Raw genomic sequence first — 25,472 nt, forward strand, 5'->3', positions numbered from 1 at the left:
TCTACTCGAAGCATGACTAAGTCTGGCTCCAACCCATTGTTTCCTGTAGGGCACCCATTCATTTCATTTGCCTCTACCATTGTCTCTGGGTCAAATGGGCTTTGCATATTTTTTGAAGCACTACAGAAATGGGCAAAACCTGTGAATAGAGACAGTGTGCGCATACCACAGGCAATGATGCCACTTCGAACTATCAGGGACGGGGGAGGGGGGGATGACCATCTTTCACCAACCTTTGTAAGAATAACATCAGTTACTATTTTATATGTGAGGACGTACACTCTTTTTTCCTAAATGAAGATTATTTCCAAGTTGGAAAAATATTGCATGTGGAGCAGTCCTTTTGGATTAGGAAATAGTCATTCAATCCTAAACACAATTATCATTCAGTATAGCACAGGATGCACTTAAGACCATTTATGGTTAATGGACTTGTGCACTCATCACTTGTGGCCATTGTGTGAAATAGCACCCTTTACAATTGGCCTGTAAATCCACCATTCATATTCTGCACAGAGAATTACTAGGGGCCCATTCTGATTTTACCAATAACTATAGAATATACCATCACACTGAATGTAGTAGCCAGTACTAAATGTTACAAGGAAAGTGTAAAGGAGTGTTAAACTATATGGATCTGATTATATGGCATTGGTATATACATACTTTATGAAAATAGAAATATCACCAGCAAATGAAGTTCTGACTGTATAGATCCTCAAGTGAAAGAGAAAATGGTGAGGCCCAATATACAAACACAGCCTTCCCCAACCTGGTGCCCTCCAGATGTGTTGGGGAGGGCCATGCTGGCTGGGGGTGACAGTAGCTACAGTCCAACACATCTGGAGGGCACCAGATTGGGGAAGGCTGACGAATCAGAACAGGAACTATGTTCTAAGGACAATAACACAGCACAAAATGCAGCAATGGAGGTCAGATAAGAGATTGTACATGAACAGCTTTCAAAGGCACAAAATGGCACGTTAGCACAACCTGCCAATTTCACTAGTGCCATTCTCATGCCTTTTGTGCTTTGGAAAATCTTTCCATTGGGCCCAGTCTTGAAACGCCAAAAAGTCCCATTTAATAGGGTCATCTGAAAGTCCTACTTGGCTATGGCATCCTTTCCCAAGGCTACTGAAGGCCACTGAACTAATCAAGGGCCAATTCAATTCTACAGGTAAAGGCAGGGTCAAGGTATGGGATATCTCCTCTTGCAAATGGACAGTTTTGTAGTAGACATATTAATTAGGCATTGTATAATGCATATTGTAGTATTATGTGTGTGGGGGGAAGGAGATCAGAATCCAATTCATGTGGAAAAGATCTGTCACATCTAACCTTGTGCATGAGATAGTGATAAAAGTTCAAATGATTGTGAATATCAAACAAAAAGGGCACTGCAGTTGACTGGTGCTTTGTGGTGAATTAAAGGGGAATTATTGACTGTACTAGGCCCAGCTCTCGGGGGCTGAATTCCAGTGGTGGGTGCGGCCGAAAGCAAAAGGGGTGGCCCAAAATACCAAAAATACCGGCATATTTTAGCTTAAAGCTCTTTCAACCTTTTAGAATGGGAAAAACTGCACAAATGCCAGGAAACCACCAAACAATCAATGATCAGGGGAAGGGGTGGGACCTCTGAGGGGATCACTGGAGGGCCAGATTTGGCCTGCCAGAGGGTTGGACTCAGTCCTCCGGCCTTATGTGCTGCACAGTTGGTCTTGCTGATGTTACGTACAGGTTCACAAAGCATTTCCTGATTGTCTTAATCTTTTCCATAGCTCGGTAGCATAGAGCCCAAGCTGCAGTCCTGCCCTTTGTGTTCTTCCTGCTGGTTTCACTCAGTGGGGCTTTCACACAAGATGTTCTGCACAGATGATGGCCTTTGGCTGCAACTCCCCATGAAGTTGCATGGGGGGTCCCCATCTAGAGGCCCCACAGACAAATCTGTTTGACCATTATTTAGGGATGCTAGAGAAATTCTTAACAGATTCAAATAAGGTTGGATACCAAAATCCACAGCAGACCAGCTCTACTTGCCAGTGTTAGCACTGGCAGGGAGAGCAGGAGGTTGTACGCTGCTTGCAAATTTCATCTAAATTTTTCCCTTTAAGGATAGCAAAATACGTGAATGGGATAAGCAATTTGCGTATCTGGGGCAAATTATATAAGTAGCACATTTTATGCAAATCGCAGCCATGAAGTGTTCAGTTATGTGCAAATTGCAGCCACAATTTAAGCACAACTAAGCACTTTAAGGGCACAATTTGCATATGATATGCTGATTACAGCCATAAGTTGCCCAAGATATGCAAATTAGTTACACAATTCACGTATCTTGCTGTTTTTAACAGGAAATCTTTAAACAAAATTCACAAGCCCGGCTGGGGGCTCCAAGGAAATCCACTGAGCCCCAAGAGGGCTAGATTGTCCCATGATAGACATCCCCCAGACTGGACCCAGGTGGAATCACATGTCCCTACTGTCATTGCTTTTCTCCAATGGGAAATGGGAATTGTATTTTTGTGAGAGCACTCTAGATGTCAGAAAAATCTCATTAGGGAGCAATCCTACGGCCGCTAGATGGCCATAGGATATCCTGTTATTTGGGAACCGACCTTGGAGCCTGGAACCCAGAGAACCAACCTCCCCCTGACCTCCCCCTGCAAAAGGAGTACAGAGTGGCCAAAAAGGGGCGTTCCGGGGGGCATTCCAGGGCGGAGAGGTCAGAAATGCCTGTATGACACATCCAATGTGTCGTACAGCAGCCTCCTCTCCCACTCCGTCCTCCCACAGCTAGACAGCCGCAATCAGCTGTCTAGCTGAAAATGCAGGGCAGGAGAAGCATGGAGGGAGCGATCCCCTCTATGCATCTCCTGCTCTGTTTTGGATAGGCAGTAGCCTCTGCGTTTGGAGGCGGCCGCCTATCTGGATAGGATTGCGCCCTTAAAGCCTTACAAAGGTACAATTCTCAGTCGTAGGGCGGGAAGAGTGTTGACCTCTATCGAGCCAGCTTTAAGATCTCAGTGTCTTTATATAACCACACTTATTTCAGTGTGACATATGCACATACATCTGTGTGCAGGACTGCAGGTATATTTAATTTTCTGTTTGCACTATAGTCTTGGCATAAAGAGGTACTGGGGCTTTCACAAAGAGGTAGGAAAGTCAGGTAAAATGTATCAGTGCTCAAACATGTCCAAAATATAATCACTGTGCACAGAATAAATAAGACAGAAAGGAGAACATCCCAACAATGAGATTTACATGCAGGTGAGAAAATATTATGAGCAAAAATTGCAAATATCAACTTTTTAAAAAATGCAATGGATCACTGTCCTATATGGACACTGAGAAAAAAATCAACCAAAATAAAAGCCCAAAGTAGTAATGGATTGCTTTAAAAAGAAATACACTTGAGGGCAAACTGAACAGACATAATGACTTTATGCTGTTGAGAGGCAAAGATTCCATCAATGAGGCTTTGATATCAAATGCAAAAACAGATATAGAAGTAGACAAGACCAGTATTTGTTTCTAGTAGAAGCACCAGTTAATAAATTGATTTAAAGGAATTTACATGTGAGTGAGAGATATGGGTATAATAAACCTAGACACTTTGGTAATATAATTTCAAGGATTTTTTCTCAGTTTCTCTGACTGGTACTAGTAGCTCATAGTAGCTGATAGGCTCCAAAGAGCTTGCATTTAGTGTGTATAAAATTGGTATTAAATTCTCTCTCCCCACCCCACCACCCCACCACCCCACCACCCTGAACACTGAGCTTGTCCACCTCTACATGACATTGACTTGGTTGTTGCTTCCTTACTATAAAACAATTTGCCAAATAATAATAACAATAATTATAATTATAATAATTAATACAGGCATTTGAGTTTAGTTCCAAGAAATATGGCACATGAACTGGATTCAAAATCATGGCAATTCTCTTTTATATATGCAATTCATATTTCTTTACCAATCTGTTGAAGGCTCAGACTATATCATTTTGGCAACAAATGGCAATCTCCAGGTCTGAGCACAATGGACAAGGTTTCAGTTCCTGCAGAGTTGGTTACGAACAGAATAAGAATGCACTGCTATTTTTGTTTTCCTTTTAATCTATAATATTTACAGTATTGCACTTTACTGCACTTAATTGCATTTCACTAAAATTAACGCTGCATCAGTATTAGGCTTTTAAAATGGTGTGTCCATCTTTGACAGAAGAATCAAGCACTCTAGATCCGTGTAAACCAAGAAGGCTTTCCTTGGAGATCCAGACGTCTGGAAATAAAAATGATGAAGTCAACCTGTTCGCACAGCACAAGCATTTCAGCCTGTCCAGGTGGTTCTTAGGAAAACAGATGTGTTCATAATTGTTCCCATCACATGGATCACTACTAAGTTTGGTGTCTTTTTCTCACAAACACTTTTGTTGTTGTTTTTGCTCCATGTGAAGGATGTAGCTTTTTGGACTGCTTTGTTTTGAAAAAACTGTGTTGTCTCAGATCTGAAATTCCACATTTAAATTCAAACCAGTTCTGCAGCAGCTCCTTAATGATGGAAGAAATTCATGAGATTGAAATAATACTGTTGGCAACAAAGAAGAAATGTCATCTTAATGGAGACCAGCCCCAAGGATTTTTCTTAAGCTTTTGTTTCGTTTTTTTGTTTCAGGATAATTGGTGATTTTCAAACGGTGTTTAAAGTTAGGCACATGCACAACGTAGCAAAACTGGCAGCAGAAAATGGTGTCAGCTTGACGGGATGATCACTTTGGCCAGGGTCAAACTCCAGTTGTCCCAAGATTTCACGGATGCCATGTGATTGGGAGAGTTCCCCCCTCCCCCGCCGCCATCACCTACTTTCTTCCAATATTTTTCTGGATGTTTTAGCTTTAATTGATACTTATACATAGGATGCAGACTGATTTCAACTTAGCATTATGCAGCTGGTGGCAGAAGAACAGTTTAACTGCAATCATTAGCACTAAGTGCCATTTTTAAAAAAAGGGGAAAGTAGGTTAGGCCGGTGAGTCCTTCAGTCCTTGGATCAACTGAATGAGTTGCTGATATTTCTGAACAAAAGAAAGGAGAGGAGAAGAGGGAGGAGGGAGGAATGAAAGAAAAGACAAAAGAACAGGCCAGTGCTAACCATGTCTACAAGTATTTGCAGGCCTTTTAAAAGGTAGCAATCATCCTTATCCCAGCCAAACTTGGATGAGAGAGCTATTGTCCATCCCTGGCGATGAAAAGGCTTGTGGGAAGGAAATGTCAAAGCCCCAAGGCCTCGGCGTGTTTCCGGGCCTTGAGCCTTAAGTCAGCGATACTGGAATTCTTGCTGTTGCTCTTTGCTGCTGCGGCCACTACTGCAGCTGCAGAGGCAGAATCTGCCAAGGAGGCGATAGGGAGTCCAAAAGGGGGTGGAGGGAACATCAGGTAAGGGGCATGAGCAGCCAGGTGAGGGTGGAGATGAGGGTGGGCATGAGTGACGCCTTCCAGCTGTAGCTGAGCTTGAACCTGGAAAAAAATACACCGACACAAAAGGAAGGAGAGAATGAATAAAGGAGCTTCCGAGAGGGTGGCCAAATGGGCATAGCTCTGTGCATCTGCAAACAACTTGCCATTAATGGTTGTAGCTCTCTGTAGGCCTGACTTTCTAGGGGATGAGGGGACATCAAGATAGGCATTGATCTATATCTGCCTGGGCAGACAGAATGGCTTTCTATATGGCTTTGGCTGTGAAGGTGGATGAAGAATTGCACATAAGGACTGATCTTTCAGGGTAGGGTGCAGCCTTTGGCCTCATTTCATGTGGCCCTCAGCTTTGTCTGGCTCTCTGGATGCTGTGGGCCCAGCCTCGTTCTCCAGGCCTGCCCTCTGGGAGTCGCTCCTTCAACTTGGGGTACGTGTGTGTGAGAGAGAGGGAGGGAGTTACGCCAGCCTTCCCCAACCTGGGACCCTCTAGATGTTTTAGATTACAAATCCCATCATCCATTGCCATTATTTGTACTGGGTGGGGCTGATGGGAGTTGTAGTCTAAAACATCTGGAGGACACCAAGTTGGGCCAGGCTGAGTGATGCAATGCTGCATGCTGTACCCACTGTTGGCTATCCCTCCAGTCACCAGAAGCTACTGCCCCTATGACTTGTCAGTGGGTCAAGAGCCTTTCATAGGAGAAAGATCCTTGACCCTGCTTTAAGGCATCAATAGCTTGGGGTGTGGCTTTGAGTGGGCATGGCTTTGGGGATAGGAATGACTTCCTGCCAAGTTGAATAAAAGGTCAGTAAGTCAATGCCACAGCAAAGCAGTTAGATGTTTATGGCAGCCTTCAGCATATTTACAGTGCTCTCCAGATGTAGTTGGACTACAATTTCCATCAGTTCTAGCCAGCATGACCACTGATGGGAGTTGCAGTCCAACACATCTGGAGGCCAACAGGTTGGGGAAGGGTGCTTCCTTGAAATAACCTCCAGAGTCCATACTCACACACAGTCATATTCACACTCACATTCACACACTGTTACTGAAGTCACCTGCTAAAGTCCTTGTGGCAAAAGTCCAGCAAAGGTGGGACTTTTGAATTTAAAAAGGGGACCATGTGGTTAAATAGCTTCCAAAGTGAGCAAGTTTGAACTGGTCTTAATACCAACAGACTTCTAATTTACAGCAGAGCTGTGCAGAGCTCTGTGCAGAGCTCTGTGCAGAGCCAAAGCTGTATAGAAAGCCATTCTGCCTGCCCAGGCACAGCTCTGTGCAGAGCTGTGCCCTCAGAGTGGCTAAGTGCCCTTCAGATACTTTCTCTGGCCATTACATATAAGTGTGTGTGTGTGTGTGTGTGTGTGTAATGGCCAGAGAAAGTATCTGGGTGGGTAGGTGGGTAGATAGATAGATAGATAGATAGATAGATAGATAGATGATTGATAGATAGATAGATAGATAGATAGATAGATGGTTTAATAGCTACTTAGCCTAGAAAATATTGAAATGAAGCAGGGGAATGAAAGGCAATGGGATAGGGAAATGTGGCTTCATTTACAGCCTGATCCTATTCAGAGTTAGGCACGCCAGGTATGGGGGGGGGACCACATACCTCCATCCCTCTCCCCTTATTTTGTCACTTTTGGGGCATGCATTTCAATTCTATACAAGTCTGCTCAGAGTATTCCCCAGTGAGTTCAGTGGTACTTAAGCATGGATAGGATTGCAGCCTAAATGGCTATTTTAAGGCATATTTATCTGTAGCCATGTAAAATACTCTACAGGGACAAAGTGACGGCCAGAGAGGCTTTAGCTATTTTGAGGAAAATGGAACAGGGATCCTAATCCTTGTGCATGTGTGTGTAATTCTATCTATCCTACATAACTTGTGTGAGAGAGTGGCTATTCTGAATTTTTAAGAAAACTACACAAGAACACGCCATGTGCTTGTCAATCATCCCGTGCCTTTGCACTCTCACTGGCCAGAAGCTGGAAGCGCTTTTCCTTCTTGGAGAGCATGCGAGTTCTTTCCTTAAATCTCTATAGGTAAAGGGGTGAGAGATTTGCTTGGTTGTTTGCTTGATTGTTTTAAAGAGAGAAGTCAGGAATGGGCTTTGGATATTCTTGAGCGAGCCAAACACCCACAAGCCCCAAAGTGGCCTTGACTAGGCTCACTGATTTTCTCTTCCTCCTTTGTTTATTTATTACTTTCCCTTGCCTTTGGTGGGAGATATCTATAATAAAACTCTATGGCCATCTCATCCAAGCAAAAGCCCCTTAATCATAGGTATATCTTTAAAAACCATAAATAGAACTATATTCCTAGTCCATTTTGCCGGACCCTAAGCACTAATGATGGTGAAATTGACACTGTGTCAAATGCTTTTGCCCTGTCTCTTCGAGCAGCCGGGAGGAAGGAAGAGTCCGGAAGCAACTGCCAATATTTTCCCTACCACCCTTCTCCTCCTCCTGGATTTCTTATAGAAATGAACTGGAACAAGGTCTATTTTTCTGGTGTCTCGGTAGTGAGGGCACTTTTTCAGATAAGATCCAGTTTCTCCTGGCTTTCTTTTCCTGAACTGAACTTGAAAGCATCTCAGAGTCGAGGGAATATCTATCCAGAAAAGCACCCACGACAGTCCCAGGGACACCCGTGGGAGGGCTGGTAGAAAAACCACTTTCCCGCCCTACACATCCTGCCTGGCTATATAAGCGTTTGGGGCTTTTCTTCTGGCGTCCATCTTGTTACCTGTGTGAGGAGCATTAATGGGACTGAACTTTATAGGCAACATTTCTGAGTGGCTTTGAAAAAGGAGATTCACACAAGCCTCTTCTAGGTAAGCCCGGGGTGCAGCCTAGAGAATTTTCAGAAGTGACTCAAAAAGCCTCCCTCGTGCTATTTGAAATAGGGTTGCCCATTTTTCGTCTGCCTCCTGTAAGCTGTGCCTTTACAAATGGCATGATATGCAACAATTAATTAGGGGATTGAAGCCTTTCACATCATGGATATAAACTTTTATCACCACTGATATGCTGACGAACAAGCCTCTGTTAAAGGCAGAGCAGCCTGGACCGATTGAAAAAATGGTAACCATACTCTTTTTGAATGTGTTGTTAAAGATGCAGGATACAATTTGGAATGTACCATGATTTGATTTCTGCTCTCTAGTATAGGTTACACATTTCTATCATAGTCCAACCATGATTTAAGCTTTGTGTGTGAAATTACATGGGGTAATTTCTAGGCTGCGGGAGATGGACGTTATAGAAAAGTGGGCAGTATAAACTGCTGTCAATTCACCAGCCAGTTTTCTGAAGCCCCGTAGAAACAACTGGGACCTTTTCAAGGGCTTCAGAATCACAAGAGTGCTAAATTATATGTTTGTTTATAGCAGGCGTACACTGCACAGAAGCAAAATCGTCCTAATTCCCTTTGGCCTGTATCTCTTTGCTACTGACTCCCTCCTACCTGGTCAACATCCTTATTTATTAATACTTTCCGCTCCCTCTTGCCAGGCTGACAAAGATGTATTCTACACTCCCTAGGAGGAAAAGATTAAGGGCAAAGCATCGCTGTTATCTTCCATACAGCGCCAGGCATAGTACCAGACCAGTGCAGGGTAGCGGATGGAGTATTAAGCTTTCACGTAGGAAACCTATGCTCAAATCTCCATCCAACTAGTTTATTTATAGAGAGCTTTTGATTAGAAGGCCCAAAGTGATTCACATGCTTCATTTTAGTACTCCTTACAACAAACCTATTATGTTCTACATACTTAAGGCTGCAATCCTATGCCCTCTTATCTGGGAATAAGTCCCACTGAACTCAGTGGTACTTACTTCTGAGTAGGCATGGAGAGGATGGCACTGTTCAGCTCTCCTGGCCCCTCAACTGCTTGAGGTGAATAAGCAGTGTCCTCAATAGAACTGTGAACTCAATGGGACTTACGTCTGAGTAATCATGCATTAGATTTCACTATGTCACAGCAGCCCCCAGCAGGTATATCACCCCAGTAAGAAATGAGGTGGTGTTGCAGTATTCTCTCTGTAGCTATCAAGCTCAGTTTGGTTGTTGTTCAGTCTCTGGGCCGACCCTACCTCACGGAGATGTTGCGTGACTAAACTACTTCACTGGGATCCTTAGGAGAAGAAGAAAGACACAAAAGGTAAAATCCAACCTAAATCCTACTTAGAGTAGACCCATTGAAATGAATGGGATATAAGCTAGTCATGCCTAACTGGAGTCCCATTCATCTCAATGGTTCTACTCTAAGCAGGACTTATGTTGGATTTTACCCAAAGGTAAAAGCTGCCAGAGCTGTTAAGAGGTGCAGCAGGTGACAAATTGCTAGAAAGCAAAGCCAAAGGATTGCCCTTTATTTCCAGAGGATGGATAGAAGTAGCCCTGGCTTTTGTTTTTGGAACGATGTGGTCCTCCTAAGCGCTCTTACTTGGAGATCCTAGTGGCTTACTTCGGAATAAACCCGCAATGAAGCAGTCCGTCCGAATCCTGGTTTCATTGTCAGGGCAAGTCCGAAACGTTTGTAACGGAGGTGCATCTGAGCATTTGCAGAGTGTGCTCCTTTGCCACTGAATCGTCCCATCCCTGAGCTCCTGCATCGGAATGACAGAGGCGTGGTCCCTCGGCGGACTTCGGCTGCAATCCTGTGCACACTTTCCTGGGAGTAAGCCCCATTGAACTCAATGGTACTTACTTCTGAGTAGACATGGAGAGGATGGCACTGTTCAGCTCTGTTGCCCCTCTTCTGCTCGAGGTGAATAAGCACCATGCCTCCCTTCCCCCTAGGCGGAAGATGTGTCCCTTTCTAAAGAGAAGGCGTCTTTGGACCATATGATCGATTCGCAGCAAACCTATTAGGCAGGCGAGCTGGGATCAAAAGGAAGAAAAACGAGCTACCTGCTGGAAAGGCATCCTCAGGGCACCCATGTTCACGTAAGGCGCCACTCGGCAGGCGTCTAAATGGCTGGCCGTCCCCAAGATCACACCTGCAGGCAGAGACAACGGCTAGGTGAGGAAGGAGATCCGAACAGCCATCCGAATGGCTCCCCTGGCCCCGCAGCCGCGCCCACCCGGGTGCCTAAGTTGTACCCACCTTTATGCATCTGGTTCTCCTGTTTTCGGCATTTGGCTCTTCTGTTCTGGAACCACACCTGCCAAAAGAGGAAGGGAGGGGAGGCTGGTGATAACGAGAAGGACCAATGAAGAGGACAGTGATAATAACTGAGCCAAGGGAGAAGCCAACTCCCAAAACTTCCTTGAAAGCCTGAAGGGGAGGAAGCGTTTGGAACTGCCGGAAGGCTGAATGAAAGGATGGGCAGAAAAGGGTAAGTTTGGTTCGACTGGTAGACGTCTGGGTGATCTGCGGTAGTTCATCAAGGAATTTTGATTCCCAGTTGAGTAACAACAACAACAACGACATGACTCTTTCCCCACCAGCACCACCCTCAAATTATACTGAAATTATACTGAAATGAAGAAAGCTCGCAGTATCCAGGGGTGGGGTTTTGTGTGGCAGGACAATGAGCTCCGTTCAGTTTTTTCAGAGAGAAAAAAGCCCTACACCTCGCACCATCCCCCAGCTGGTCATGCTAGCTGGGGGATGCTGAGGGTTGCAGGACCTTTTTCTGTCGAAACAGGGTTAGGATTTCTTTTGCACCTGGCTCTGGTTCGTGGATTTCTAATTTTAAAAAAAAGAAGAAGAAGAAGAAGAAGAAGAAGAACGGAAAATCTTTGCAAGTGGATGGTAATGGCAGTGACCAGAGACCCAGGACTCGATCCTAGATATGTCTGCTCAGAAGTCCAGCTGAGTTCAATGGAGTGCATTCCCAGGTATGTACGGGGGAAGAGGGGGACACCTATGGCCCTCCCGATGTTGTTGGACTGCAACTCCCATCATCCCTGACCATTGGCTGTGCCGTTTGGGGCTCATGGGAGATGGAGTCCAACAACATCTGGAGAGCCACAGGTTCTCCATCCCTGATGTACAGGATTGCAGCCTGAGTGTTTTGCTCCGTTTTTAAGAAGAAAATGGGGAGACGTCTTTCCTATCCACCCTCTTTTATCAGTGATACACGCCTCACTAGACCACTTGCATAGTCAGCGATCTAGTGCAGGATAAATGGGAAACTGTAGATCTGCATCATGCCCTTCCTCCCATTGGAACGACATGTAGCGCTGATGGCATTAAGGCGCAATCCTATGCATGTTTAGGCAGAAAATTCCTACAGCTCCCAGCATTCCCCAGCAAGCAGTGCTGGCTGAGGAATGCTGGGAGTTGTAGGACTTCTTTCTGTCTAAACATGGATAGGATTGCTCCCTTAAACTATCTGCTTCCGCAGGTGATAGCCACAGCCTTGTACTAGAAATACAATGCCCCCCCCCCCCAATCCGGATGAATAGTGGCTTTCTGCGTCACTTTTTTTTTTCTAAACGAAATTACTGGATCAGGAAATAAGCGATACAAGCCATGAGACGAGTTTGCCGTGGAAGGATCATAGGTGGAAATAGCTGAGTTCCTTCTAGCAGACAAGATCGAATCCAGCAGCCTCCATCCAGTGAGAACAGAGAGTGAGACAAGGATCTAACAGCGGTGGGGTGGCGACCATTCCCACAGGATGTCGTGGAGAAAGGCCCTCAGCATCCCCTGCTGTAAAATGGGGATTTAACATGTGGGTCCTAAGCACGTGTATTCAAAAGTAAGCCCTGCTGATTTCAGTGGGACTGACTCCCAAACAATGGAGGTTAAGCGCGGCAGCCATTGTAATCTTCTTCGCAAGGTGGTGGACAGCGGAGGCTACTGGCTCCTATGTCAGCGAGGCAATGAATCTACTCTGGGCTTCAGTCAGAACTCTAAAGGAGCTATCCAAAGTGCTGAAGTTCTGGCTGAAATACAGAGCGGATTCTCTGCCCTACGACATCGGAGCCACCAGCCTCCGCTGACGGTGGATCCAATTTCAGAAAGCCCCGAGCTGCCTTAAGGCAGCGACACCGCCGCCCCTCTCTCAAGCATGCGCACTTGGGTGCAAGTTCCATTCATAACGAGACATCCTTCCGCGCCAAAGGGGTTAGGGGGCGGGGGAGGGTGCTCGAGTGCAACATAATTCCAATAGCTGCAGCAGCAGCCGGTCAAAGACGTATGAAACAATACAGTGGCCTGTAAGGGCTAGAGACTATCATGAAACACCCAACGCAAAATGTCCGTCGCATAGAAAGTTAGGCTAACATCCTTCTACCTGCCATCGCGCCCGATTATGCGCGAGATTTTTATTTTCTTAGTATGAAGACGTGTTCAGTCATGTGACCTCACATCTGGAGACGGAAGTGGTACAGCCCTGGCACAAGTTTACCGCCTCCGCGAGGAGGAAGTCTGTATTGTACCTCTTGTGAATGCTGAGTTGCTGCTGTTGTTTTGTCGCTGCTTTTAAGAACAATGCTTTTAAATCTGTTTTATTGTGTAGTTATATCATTGGCTTTATTTTTGCTTTTGATGTGTACGACGCCCTGAGAGCTTCGGCTCTGGGGCGATTCATTAAGTGAATGAATGAATCTCGCTAAACTGTTAACCCTTCAAATCTATCTCGAATAGCTCAGCAGCCAACAGAGCAGAGTGTCAAGTTGAATGTCTCGAGGGAGGGGTGGGGAGGGAAGAGTCGGTATGGGAGACGCCGTAGTTCGGTGGGAGAACCCCTCCTTTCCATGCAGAAGGTCGCAGTTCAATCCCAGCATCTCCAGGTAGGCAGGAAAAACCGCTGCCTGAAACGCTGGACAGCCGCTTCCAGAAAGTGAGCTAGAAGGGCTAATTCAGTTTAAGGCAGCTTCCTGGGGACCGCTCTTGGATATATACAAGATTTTAACTGCAAACAAACCAATGTTTTTTAAGAGCCCTTCTTGTGGTTACTTTTCAACATCCCATGAGGGTAAAGTTACGAATATGTCAGACACGCATACACACTATGCAAAGCAATTTGTGCCGTGGGCATACACAGGCGTATTTAATGGTTTACAATATATGTCTAGTCAAAAGTTAGTTCCATTGACTTCAAAGGTCTTACTCCCAGGTAACTGTACAGGCTGCAGTCTTAGAACAGAGTAGAAACCAGTGTGTTAACCAGAAATATAGTTCTTGAAGAACAATCACATATGGGGTAAAATCCAACGAGTCTGCTTAGAGCAGACCAGTTGAAATGAACGGGATGACTAACAAGCCCTATTCATTTCAATAGGTCTACTCTAAGTAGGACTTGGGTTTTACCTTGGGTTTGAAATGGAGAGGGGGGTGCTGCCCTCTTTAAATGGCACACCTGACGACTCATGGGAAAGAGACACCCTTGGGTACCGATTGGGCAGAATTCGACTGTTAGAATTCCTGATCCGTAGCAACTCAGATGATGGAGATCGGTATTTGTCTATTCAGGCCATACCAATGTACAGTGCTCTTGCGATTTAGTACGTCGTTGGTTCTGCCTCAGAGCCCCCATTTTCCATCTAGCTCCAGTTGGTGGATCTTGGGGATTCTAATAAAACAACAACAATAAAATAGATCCCGCAAGTAGATCTGCCCTTCCTCCCCTGCCCTACGGGCTAACCCAAGAAAGAAACTGTGTGGGCAAGCCTAAGGCAATTTGTGGCCTTCCAGATGTTTTGGCCTACAGCTCCCATTATCCCTCACCTGGGGCTGATGGGAGCTATACGCCAAAATATTTGGAGGTCTACAATTTGCCCACTCCTGCCCCTAGAGTATCTCCGGCAGCAAGGACAGCCCGTTTGCTCGGTACTTCCTGAGCTAGAAAGAGAGCGGAAGGGAAGCGCTGATCCGGAACTTCTTTGCGATCAACCAGATTGGAAAATGATTTCCAGGCGCAGAGAATGAGACGGTTAGGAAGGATCCTGCGGTCATGAGGTCTAGCTCCATGGAGTGTGGGGAGAAACGGGCGAGCATGCCCACAGACATACACGGGTCACACTAATATGGCGGATGCCTGACTCCAGCAGGTCTCGGAAGCAGCCCTTCCCGCGAGAAAGGCCGAGTCGCTAACAACGTGCATCTACTGTGCTGGCTAGAACCTAGGGGGGGAATCGAGCCTCGCCATTGGCTCTCGTTCCTCCCGTCATCTCCTGCATCTCCCCAGGCCGGCCGACCGTGGCGCTCTTTGGCCAGTGCGGCATTTCGTCGAGTTTCTTTTTGAACCCATATAAAGATGGATCGATGGGCCCCGCGGTCGCAACCCGGGTCCGGACTCTATAAAAAAGGCTCTGGACGGCGCGGCACTAGTCGCCACACAGCAAACGGAGAGCTTCCATTATTTCTTTTCTGGCGTTTCTACGAGTAATAATCCACCTCGCCCTGCGCTTCGTTTTATCATTCCGGGCAGGTTTTTCAATGGCCTCCTAAAATATCCAGCCATTGATCCACACCACAACTAAATCCAAACACGTAGGCCTGTTCGATCCATGTTGCCTCAGAGGTACGTCCCACAGTTCAAGGGGGCTTACTCCCAAGTAATTGTACATACATCGGGGGATGGATCGCTCGATAGGGCTGCACACTGACGCTGATTAGTTCTCATAGAACTTTATAGGGAGCCATTCCAGAAAGTAGCCCTATTGTTCCGTTTCAGGAAAAATAGGAAAGAGTATGATCATTATCTTAAAGGGGAGGAAGGGTGTTTTGTTTTTTAAAGCTTGAGTCTACGTCAGCAGATGCAAGGAGGCACGTTTCATTGAATTCACTGGGGCTCACTTCCGAGTAAACATGCGTAGGGTCGCACTGCATGGCCGCGATCCTAAACCACTTACTTGAAACTAAGTGAAAGCAAATTCCACTTATGTGAAGGTAAATCCAACATTGTGACAATTCCAAGACAATTGTCACAATGGGGGCTGTATTAATCCAATTGATTTTCAATTAGTTCCTTCACTGGGCTTGTGGATCCGACAGTAAATCCACACAGTCGCTGGCGTCATCGTGGCTGGACGCTGTTTTTGTTTTCTGTTTTCTTTTCAGGGTTCCTGCTGACTTTTAAAATAAGCTTTACTTCCAGGTGACAATCAAAATCTTTCAAAATTTGGGTTTAAGGAATTATTTCTAATCCTGCCATCAGGATTTATTCATTTTTTAAAAATGCAATCCAATAATCCTCCTCCTCTAATTCCGGAAATTCCTGATTATATAACGTTCGGGGGTGTCCCTACAGCTCCTCGGCGGGTCAACTACACAGTGTGGGGAGTTTATCCCAGGAGAGGGAGAAATTTTGCAAACATGTTTTAAGGATTATGCTTGGTGTAGCGCTCTGTCCCCCTCCCCCAATCTAACTTTAGTCAGCTAGTTACAAATCTGGGAGTTAAGCAAACATCCCTATCCCTGCCCCTCGCCCCGCCCCCTCCAAGTTCTTCCACTTGCCAAGTTGATCATACGGTTAATTAATACTAACTGCACTTCCTATATCACATTTCGCCTCCAAGCTTTCTTCAATTGCCTTAATGATGGCCATTTACAACAGAGTAATTAGTGCAAAGAAAGGCTTCCAAATACATTAATTATCCAGGGGTATTTGAGTGGCTTTCTTAAACAGGAATTGGCCGCCTTCACACTGGGACACGTGGGATGAATTCCCCCCTTCCCCCAGGTCGCCAAATAGGTGTTGCCTTGAATTAATGGGGGTTCGGGAGGAGAAACGGCGCAATTTTCTGAGCGCTCTCTGAACTTTTTCAACAGGATCTTTCTTCCCCTTTGCCAATATGTATGTTCTTTTTCCCCTCCCCTCCCATCGTTCCTTGGAAATCCCTTGGATTTCCAGAAAGGATGGTCCCCCAACCTCTTTTGGTATAGCCCTATATCCCCAGTCGAAGCCTAGAGAGACTTCAAGCAGACGAACGCTTCGACCCTTAACCATCCTCCATTCCGCTCCCTCTGGAGTACATGTCACTGATTTCCATGAAAGTGATTTCCACCTAGGTATGTTGAGAGTTATAGCTTTAATCAATTTCAGCCCAAATACTTCGGCTTTAACTAGGCATTGTTTTGACTGATAGCAAAATGAACGCCCTCACTTTAAAGAAAAGCTTTTTCTTCTACTTCTAAAAAAAAACCGAGCTGCCATAGATATCAATATGGTTTTACCAATGGGATCTTTAGATGTGCTAATAATAATAACAATAACAACAACAACACCATCTACGACAAGGGTAAAACCCTAACTCATATCATTTTAACCCAGATTAAGTAATCCAAAAACCATTTAGGACCTCTAATTTGTCATTAAATTACCAATTAGACAAGGATATGCATTTAAAACGTTGGGAATGGAAAATCTTCAGCTATTCTGACTGAAGACAGAAGGTGGCTAAACTATATAAAAGGATAATTAACCTATGAGTGAAAATGAATATGCCCCCTCGGTCTATACATCCGAGATCACAGCCCTTTATTCAATATGAATTACTATTAATAATCACCACGAGCGGCTTCCATACTAATTCGGAGTGGAGTCTCAGCTCCACTATCAAGATGGAACCTGTACTAATCCTGGTAGAGCTCCCTCCCTCACTGGCTTGATCGCCCTGTATCGTCCTGAAACGTGAGAGAAAGGGCCAAATTTTGACCTCCCCTCGGGGTACAGAAGGATGGTAAATTCAGAGGCGGACTGTTCTTTGGCCACTGTTTGACGACCTGGCTGGCCCTGAGTCTCGCGCAGGGGGTGGCTACGAAACGGTGTGAAGGAGCAACTCATTCGCGTTCAAGGCTGGCGAGTAAGAAGGGGCCCTGGAATCCATAAACGTACCCTGCTTACGCCCTTGGAGCTGAGAAATAAACCGCACCCCTTCCCTCTCAGCTCTGGAAGGGGAGAAGGAGAAAGTGATGAGGAAAAGAAGTGATAAATTAGCCCGCGCGTGGAGCCATCATAAATCAGCCCGGGTGTGATTCCCGATCAATTCCAACTAGTCATGAATATGCTAAGTAAAGCGCAGGACAGTGTTTTAGACAGTTATTTCTTCATTAAGGATCACTCAGTGATTTCTTTCACAAATGCTCTAATCTGATTTCCTTTTGATTTCCATTAGAGACAGTGAATAATGACATTTAATTTAGCCCTGCGCCATAAAACCCAAAGATATTTGCTCGTAATTGAATTACTGCCTGCTCCTCACTATGGTCTCATAACTTTCAATTATAACCCTGACAGCTGGGCGATATGAGTTGCCGGTACAACACTAAAAATAAAAGGTTAATAAGGAGTAGCTACCGTAGGAGCTCCAATTTATTTACAGCACATTTCCACACTAAATTGAAACTAGATCCTTTAACAACAAGGGACAGGCGCTACTGACTGGGATTAGGAGGCAATTCTGGAAGTATTAAAATGCCCCCCCCCGACTCTTTTACCAAGAATAAGAAGCCGATCGACTGTTATTAAGCCGATCAAACCCTTTATGTTTTAATTAAGGGTTCTCTCAAAAACGGCTTTCTCGATAGCCCAGATTTATTATTATTATTATTATTATTTGCTTTTTAAAATTTTTGAGATGGGCTGAGAGATTGAGATCTCTTTCCCGTTCGGAATTGCCGTCTGAATCATGTGAGAAGAGGGGAAAGTTAATGGGGGGAGGGGAGAAAGGGGGAATATTTCAAAACCTGCAAGCACTTGAAACACCAATTTTCCTGTAACTATGAATATCCTGTTAAGGTGCCGGGTTACTTCAGTAATAAACTACTTGAAAGAAAGAGTGCAGAATTCAATTACATGTAATTTATTTTTATAGAAACACTACAAGTAATTCATTTTTTATAGAAACGCTACATCAAGGGTCTGGCAAGATATTATAGAGGCTCTCCTAGAAGGAGCTGGGAAGATGACATAAAAGTAGATGTCCCCTTCAGCCAAAGTTTAATCTTTCGTTCATTTATCTTAGGCCGTTAGATCAATCTTTGGTGGGGCGCGGATGGGGGGCAATGGAAGCCACTACCTCCCTTGCCCTCTAAATAGTCCCCTGATACCCACTCCCTTCCAGGAACAGCAAATCAACGACCACCATTCCATTATTTAGAGTTTTATTTATTTAATTTTTTCAATGAAAACTGTTCAGAGAGGAGGGGTGGTTTTTCCATTTATTTTCTTGAAAAGATAACAAAGAAGCTATTTTTAAAAGTTAAACGATAGACTACACTGGGAAAAGGAACTGTAAACAGGCGTTCTAGAGAGATCCAAATCTAGTCCCTAGGACAGACAGACACCTACAACGCATAACGTGGAAGTAAATCTTATTGAAATCAGTGGGATGTTCGAGCTAAATTAGTATTTAGGAGCGGGTTGAGATTCTCCTTTTCAGTCCCCGCTCCCCGAAAAATATTTTAAACCTATGGAAATCGAAGTGCAGTTCATTAAAAAGAGGTTTTGCTATTGTGGTAACTCTGCTAGAATACTCAAATTCAGCTTGATCTTGTTCACATGCCTTTGACCCTGAAGCTACGCTCCAGAGCTCCACAGGTTGATCTTATTAAATTCCTCTTTTTACATAGCATCTGTTTGAGGGGATCGATACCACTACTATCGCCATGGCATACTTGGCTCCCCCCCCCCCCGTTTTGTTCTTTTCATTACGTTTCTTATGAACAAGACTAAACAACCGATTTTTTTTTATTCTTTTACTTTAATTTTAAAACAATCTGTTCACATATGCTCTAGCAGAATCATCAGCAGACAAACAATCCAGACACCTTCTCGAAAATTTGGAGACGTTTTATTTTAAGGGAGATCAGCGTGGGAGAGGAAAATAGAGCAGATGGGGTCCTATGAATTCATACCCTTGTTATGCAAGTCAAAGGGAGGCACTTCCCCCCCCCCCGGCTCTGGATAATCCAGTCCCAAAGCACCCAACTAGCCTAGCTTTATCTATACCAATTGTTCTCCCAAGTTGGTTCCCACCACCATCACCCCTTAAAATAGGGCCACAAGGAAGAAGAAAACAGTGAAAGGGTTTTGTGATATTTTTTTTTAGTTGACAACTGGGCTACTAATCAGGCATCTCATTGGTCAGTAATGGGCTCAAGGATGCTTCGAACATCCTGTGGAAACAAGGGAAGATTCTAAGGGGCGAGAAATCGAGAGGAGCGTCAGTGGCTGGAATTGCCTTCTTCACCAGCTCCCCACCCCGGGTCGTCTCGTCACACATGTCTTGGTCCTGCGTGCCACGAAAACGGGTTAGTGTGTTAGCGATCCGGAATGAGGCCAGGAGCCGGCGTCTGGCCTTGTAATAGCAGCCTTACCTGGACCCTGGCTTCAGACAGCCCCAGTCTCTGGCTCAGTTCCTCCCTCATGAAGGCATCCGGATAGTGCGTCTCGTCGAACAGCCTCTCGAGCTCGTTCAACTGCTCCAGTGTGAAATTGGTCCTGCTTCTTCTCTGCTTCAGTTTGGTCTGCCCGTCTTCGTCTTCGGATTTCACCTCTTCCCGTTTGTCTTTGCATTCATAGATGCCTGCCGGGGATGGGAGTTGAGGAGGGAGGAAGTGGAGGAAACGGATACAACAAAGTTAGGCACCAGAAGCTCCCTTAATCTCCTCGGATTCGATCAGTTGGCTTTCGGACTGCACAGGAGGCTTCATCTGCTCAAAACAGACTCGAGTGTGACTCCCATGTAGCACGGACTCATTTTCCATTCTGCCAAGTGCAGATTATTTATTTCGGAATAAGGGGGGGGGGGGTGTCCTTAGAATCTTAGTTGCCAGCTGCCCTTTATTGGTAGGGACATCTCCCCACCCACTTTACTCGCTGATTTCCGAAGGCTCCAGTATCATAGACCTCCGGAGGAACATCATCACGGTTGTGCATGCGGCCTGGATTTGTAAACGGACAAGCCTCCAGAGCACAGTTAGAGCCAGACGATGTCCCACTCAAGCCAAGAGGAGCAACGATTTGGGGGAAGTCAGTCAGAAGAGGAAATGACAGTGTTAGGAGGATGTCCATAATTGAATTCCAAGTTAGCTGCCTGCGCTTGGAGGGAAGAAAGGGTGCCCTGAGCTGGATCAGGACCTCAGCATGCACTCTAGACATTTGGGGTGGGGTGGGGTGCATCCCTTAAAGAGAAGGAAGGACCTTTTTGCCTAAGCAATAAAAACTTGAGAAGAGATGTCATTCTCATTCACGCGCTTAAAGGGAACTCCAGGGGACATTTGAATTCAGGTCTGCACATTGTGCCCAACAGAGAAGTATCAAAAATCTGGAGGGGCATATCAGACATTAAAATATATGCTAGCCTCACACACACACACCATATCATAAGATCCAGATTCTCTGTAGCCACCTAACTGCAAGGACTGAACATGAACCTGGAGAAAGGAGCGGGGGCAACCTTTGGCCACAGCGGACTAAACGTTGTCTTTGGTGGGCCGTTGGAGGAGGAGGAGGTGTTGTCGTTTTCCGGGAAGCTCCGTAAACCCAGACACAAATAAATACGAAAGGGAGTGACCAGACAAGACCCCGCCGCGGTCGCAATGGGCTGGCCTCGAGTTTAGATACGAATGTGGCCTGTGTATTTCTCCCTGCCCTGCTTCGAGGAAGAAAGAATGCCGGTCTTCTCCTGAGACACTCTCTCTTTCCCCCACGACGTCACGCTTTGGGGAGACGTCACGTTTCAAAAGGAAAGGAGGGTGTAATGATGTAACGAAGGTATGGCTAACCTCCGTCATCTTTCCTCTGTTCCGAAGAGGCGGGAATGGAACATTCAAGACAATATTCATATTTTCTTTGGGCTGTCGCACTGGAAAACTCAGGTCACGGACAAGCAACTAATCTAGACAGGAGCGCACTCCACCCAGATCCAAAGTACCTTTTTTGAGAAGTAACTCCTGAGTTCAACAGGGCTCCTTTACTCTCAGTGAAACGCTACAAGAGGACTGCAACCTATCGGATTTCTTGCTTCCACAGACAACCCAGCCGCTAAATGTATTCCTTGGAAGTAGTTCCTATCGATTCCGGTATAGCTGAGTCCCTGAAGAAAATATTATTAGGATCGGGACCGGACGCGATTAATTTCGTGTCCCGGTCCTATACCCACTTACTTGCAAGTGTTCCTCTGAAATCAATAGGGCTTACTTCCAAATAAACAGGTTTTAGGGTCAAGGTACTTGAACTCAGGCAAAATTTTATATGTGAGATATTCTGAAAAGTAAATGTACTTAACAATCCTAGTTCTAGCCTAAGATTGAACATAACGGGGAAAAACATATGCTTAATCAGAGGGATCTTTATAACTATGTTATAACTGTTTAAAAATAAGTTTAAAATCACTGAATGAAGAAAAAAATAATTTGAAGACTGCACTATCCTTGCACGTTGCTGCTGCTTTTCCATAGCTGCTGTGAAAACGACCGGATAAAGATAAATGAATCTAATGGATTATTGTCACTAACACCTGGATTTTTTAGGACATTATCAGTTAGTCACTTCAACTGATTCCAGTGGAATTTACTTCCGGCCCAATCTTCTCCCCTCCCCCTCCGCACAAACCTTCAAATGGTTTCCTTCCTCACAACCCTTGTGATGAATACACTTTTGTGTATGTTTTGCCTGTCATGTTTATTGTACCGCTGTTCCTCCATAAATTCCTGCTATTTGAGGTGACAATATCCTTTTGAATTCAAGATTTTACCAAAAATGAATGCTGACTTGAGGTGTGTGAGTGTGAATGAATGTTTGTATGTGTATAACAGTATATTTTACTATCTTTCACGATCACACTTTCAGTGGAGTGTTGAGCAAGAAATGCACTTTCCTATTATATATGTGTGTGTGTGTGTGTGTGTGTGTATACACACACACACACACACACACACACACAATAGTTTCCTAAAATAATAACGGTGTATTCGAATTGACAGTATCTAAGTATTTGGGGCAATTGTTAGGATTTCATCCATTCAAAAATGAAACAGTATTCAGTCATATTTAGAAAGGCCTTGAACTAAAAATAGTGAAGTGATACGTCTAGAATATTTTTCTCAAATCCGAATGATTAAACTAAAGCTTCCAAGAATTTAAATGATCACCTCTTCTGTCCTGCATTTAAACTCCCCTTTAGACTTTAACGAATCTAATAAACAAAACAAAAATCGAATGATTAATCATATGAGAAATTGAGATTATGGGGGTGTAGATTTGAGTGAAAGGGCCTTTCTAAAAATGACAGACTACTACTCTACTTTTAAGTGGATGAAATCCTTACAATTATCTGAAGTCCTAGATACTATCAGTTCCAATGCAGAGTCATTGTTATAGAAAACAAACAACCGTAATGGACGATGGGACAAGATTATTTTAAGAAACCGCAGATTGCGGATCATTCAGGTTTTAACTGAGTACTCCTCCGAATTCTACTTTAAAATACCCCATACAGAGTCATATGCATGGTAGTCCTTATTTCTCAGATCGAAGAGATTGTTATACTTAATTCCATCAGGTTTGCTCAGTACCCCAAGAGATACAAAACCTGTCTCAATGGCCGGAAAAAAACACTTTCTCAACTTTCTAAACGACTTTCTCCTCCCCTCCCCCCCTTTTTTTTGGGGGGGGGGAGTCACATTTGAAATGTCTTTATCTGTAGGCGACTAAGAACGAAAAAAGGAAGAGCTATCGACGTTGTGGGGGAGGGGAAATGGGACTCTCGATCAAAGAACTGAAAGGAAAGAACTGAGCCCAGGCGAAATTGACAAAAGAAAGAGACAAAAACGGATCCGTACAAAATCTCGGCCGAGGGTTTTTCCTCCGGATTCTCTCGTCCTCGCAGGACTCTCTGACCACCAGTTTACCCTAAGCTTGGTTTCACCCAAGGCTCTTTAAGAAAGAAAGAAGGGGGGGTGCCATAATTGGAGCCACTATGTGAAGGCTCGATCCAGAACACATTCCATCCACATCAAGGGGCAACAGGCAGGGTACAACGCTTTCGGCCTCGGATCGCCGACTGTCATTCCTCTAAGCCTGCGCCTTTCTTTCCTATTGTTCCAAGCTCCTAAAACGAAAGGGGAAGGGAACTAAAGTTTCCCACCCCCACGCCTATTCTTCTTGAAACCACAAATTAGTTCACTGTCGGAGGGCTCGCCCTTATTGTTGTTCTTGCGGGGGGGGGGGGGTTTCAAACAACAACATCTCTACATTTGATTGAAGTGCCTGGCTGTGTCTGGATGGGATTTCGGTGCACGAGAGAAGAGGCAAGGAGCCTCGGGGCCTCTGGCGGGGCGGGGGGCGGGAAAGGGGAGCCAGAGCCCCCTCCCCGTGCGGATCGGCGGTGGGGCCCGGCGCTGCCTTACCTTCCGAGGTCCTGCTGGCGTGGTTGAAGTCCTTGAGCTTGTCCTTGTCGCCCTCGGCGTGGTCCTTGAAGAGGTGCACCGGGCAGTGGGCGCCGCTCTCGGCGATGTCTTGCAGGCTGCCGGCGTCCGAGTTGCCCAGTTCCCGGGAGCGCGCCAGCCCGCTCTCCAAAACTTCCCTGTACGACGTGATGGTCTCCTTCTTGTGGCCGCCGCCGCCACTGCCGCCTCCGCCACTGCCGCCGCCGCCGCCGCCGCCGCTGCTCTCTTTGCTTTTCTGGTCAAAAGATTTGGAGACAAACGCCGTAAGTTCTTCCATGGCGACCCGGCTGGGGAGGGGAAGGAAGAAACCCAACGAAACCAAACACAATCTCTATCCACAAGCGAGGCGTCCTCCGGCTGGGTTGGTGTCCCTGGGTGCCTTTTCAACTCAGGAGATCTGGCCGTGCTGTCGTCCAGGCTCTGGTCCGGGCTGCTGCAAGGTTGTTGGCTTGTGTGTGTTTTGCTGGGGAGAGGGGGAGAGAGAGAGAGAGAGAGGGAGTGTGTGTGTGTGTGTGTATGTGTGTGTGTGTGTGTGTGTGTGTGTTTTTAAATCATCCTCGTCATTATCATTACAACAACAAGACCTCGTCGAAGACACGGGGCGCTGTATAGGGGTTAGATCACTCCTGCTGTTATTTATGCCTTTCAATTTGAGATCACACTATTTATACATGGCTACCTCAGCCCAGCCCCCCAGCTCTCGCTGTCTCCAGCAATTACTGCCTCTTCCATAGTCGCAGGCGGACTCCGAGGAGCGATCTCCCCCACCTCAGGCCAGCAATTGGCTTTCTTTGCATTTCATCACGCTTTGGCATCCGTCACACCTTGATTTAGGGGAGCCAAAGAGCAGAGGGAGAGAGAAGTGGGGGGGGGGGTAAGAGGGAGAAATCCAAGGAAACTCTTCCCCCCTCTTCCTCTCTCCCTACCCCAACCCACTCCCTCCTCCCAAACAGGTATCTATCTGCATTCTTTTCAATGGCTCGCAGGAACGAAACAGAAAGTGTGTGGGGTGGGGGAGTCAGCGAAGACTTCATTGGCTGTAAGGAGATCCTGCGCTTATGGACACACTAGGAGGAAAATCTGGTCCAGTAACTCTTGATAGACAACCGGGAAGGGGGAGGAAATGAAAGAGAAAATCTGATTGTTCAATAAAAAGGTAAATCCGTGCAAGCTGGAGACGAGTATTTTCTTTGTAATGGTTGGTTATTGCATTGTCATTGTTGGTTATGTTTTGATTTAAATGATCATATTGGGGTGGAGGGCAATGTCACCTTTTCTTTTTTGAATTCCAAATGTTGCTTTCCAAGTCCTACTTAACTTAGGCTGCAGTTCAGCATATGTCTACTCAATAAGCCTCACTGACTTCAACGAGACTGACTCCTGGGTAAGTATTATAGGCTTGCTTGGGGGGGGATTCTTTTTTCTAATATTAGAGGGGGGCTGTATGTGGGTGGGAGGCGGGGGGGGGAGAACCCTCAGAGGCATTTTGTCTGTTTCGCTTGTAGAGAGAGGGACTTCAGAGAGGCTTAGAGAATAGAGAGCGAGAGCGGTTTCCTTTCTAATGCTGACAAATTCCAGAGGGTGTTCGGGTGTTTGCAGCCAGAGCAACAAAGAGTCCAGTCGCCCCT

General features: G+C 45.5%; 1 protein-coding gene across 2 annotated transcripts; it reads right to left on the minus strand.

Annotated features, from left to right (window-relative positions):
• Positions 1-5,277: 5,277 nt before the first annotated feature.
• Positions 5,278-24,121, minus strand: SHOX (SHOX homeobox). Of its 2 annotated transcripts, none has more exons than XM_084841772.1 (5): positions 23,806-24,121; positions 19,771-19,979; positions 10,600-10,657; positions 10,404-10,492; positions 5,278-5,523 (listed from the first exon to the last, which is right to left on the minus strand). In XM_084841772.1, exons 1-5 carry the CDS (start codon positions 24,119-24,121, stop codon positions 5,278-5,280), a joined length of 918 nt encoding a protein of 305 aa, XP_084697898.1. The 2 variants fall into 2 exon arrangements, with proteins under 2 accessions (XP_084697898.1, XP_084697897.1); XM_084841771.1 differs by having other exon boundaries at positions 10,401-10,492.
• Between the last annotated feature and the right edge of the window lie 1,351 nt (positions 24,122-25,472).

This window comes from Heloderma suspectum, chromosome 3 (genome assembly GCF_057233095.1).
Source record: "Heloderma suspectum isolate Gila_16-S chromosome 3, 16-S_ref, whole genome shotgun sequence".
NCBI classification, from domain to species: Eukaryota; Metazoa; Chordata; class Lepidosauria; order Squamata; family Helodermatidae; genus Heloderma; species Heloderma suspectum.

What these genes read in the sequence shown, in the direction of transcription:
- SHOX (XM_084841771.1), bottom strand. Translation starts at nt 24,121, where the DNA reads ATGGAAGAACTTACGGCGTTTGTCTCCAAATCTTTTGACCAGAAAAGC. An exon ending in TGTCTGAAGCCAGGGTCCAG is followed by an intron (nt 10,658 to 19,770) that starts GTAAGGCTGCTA and finishes CTCTTTTGGCAG; the next exon opens with GTGTGGTTCCAGAACAGAAG. An exon ending in GGAGAACCAGATGCATAAAG is followed by an intron (nt 10,493 to 10,599) that starts GTGGGTACAACT and finishes CTCTGCCTGCAG; the next exon opens with GTGTGATCTTGGGGACGGCC.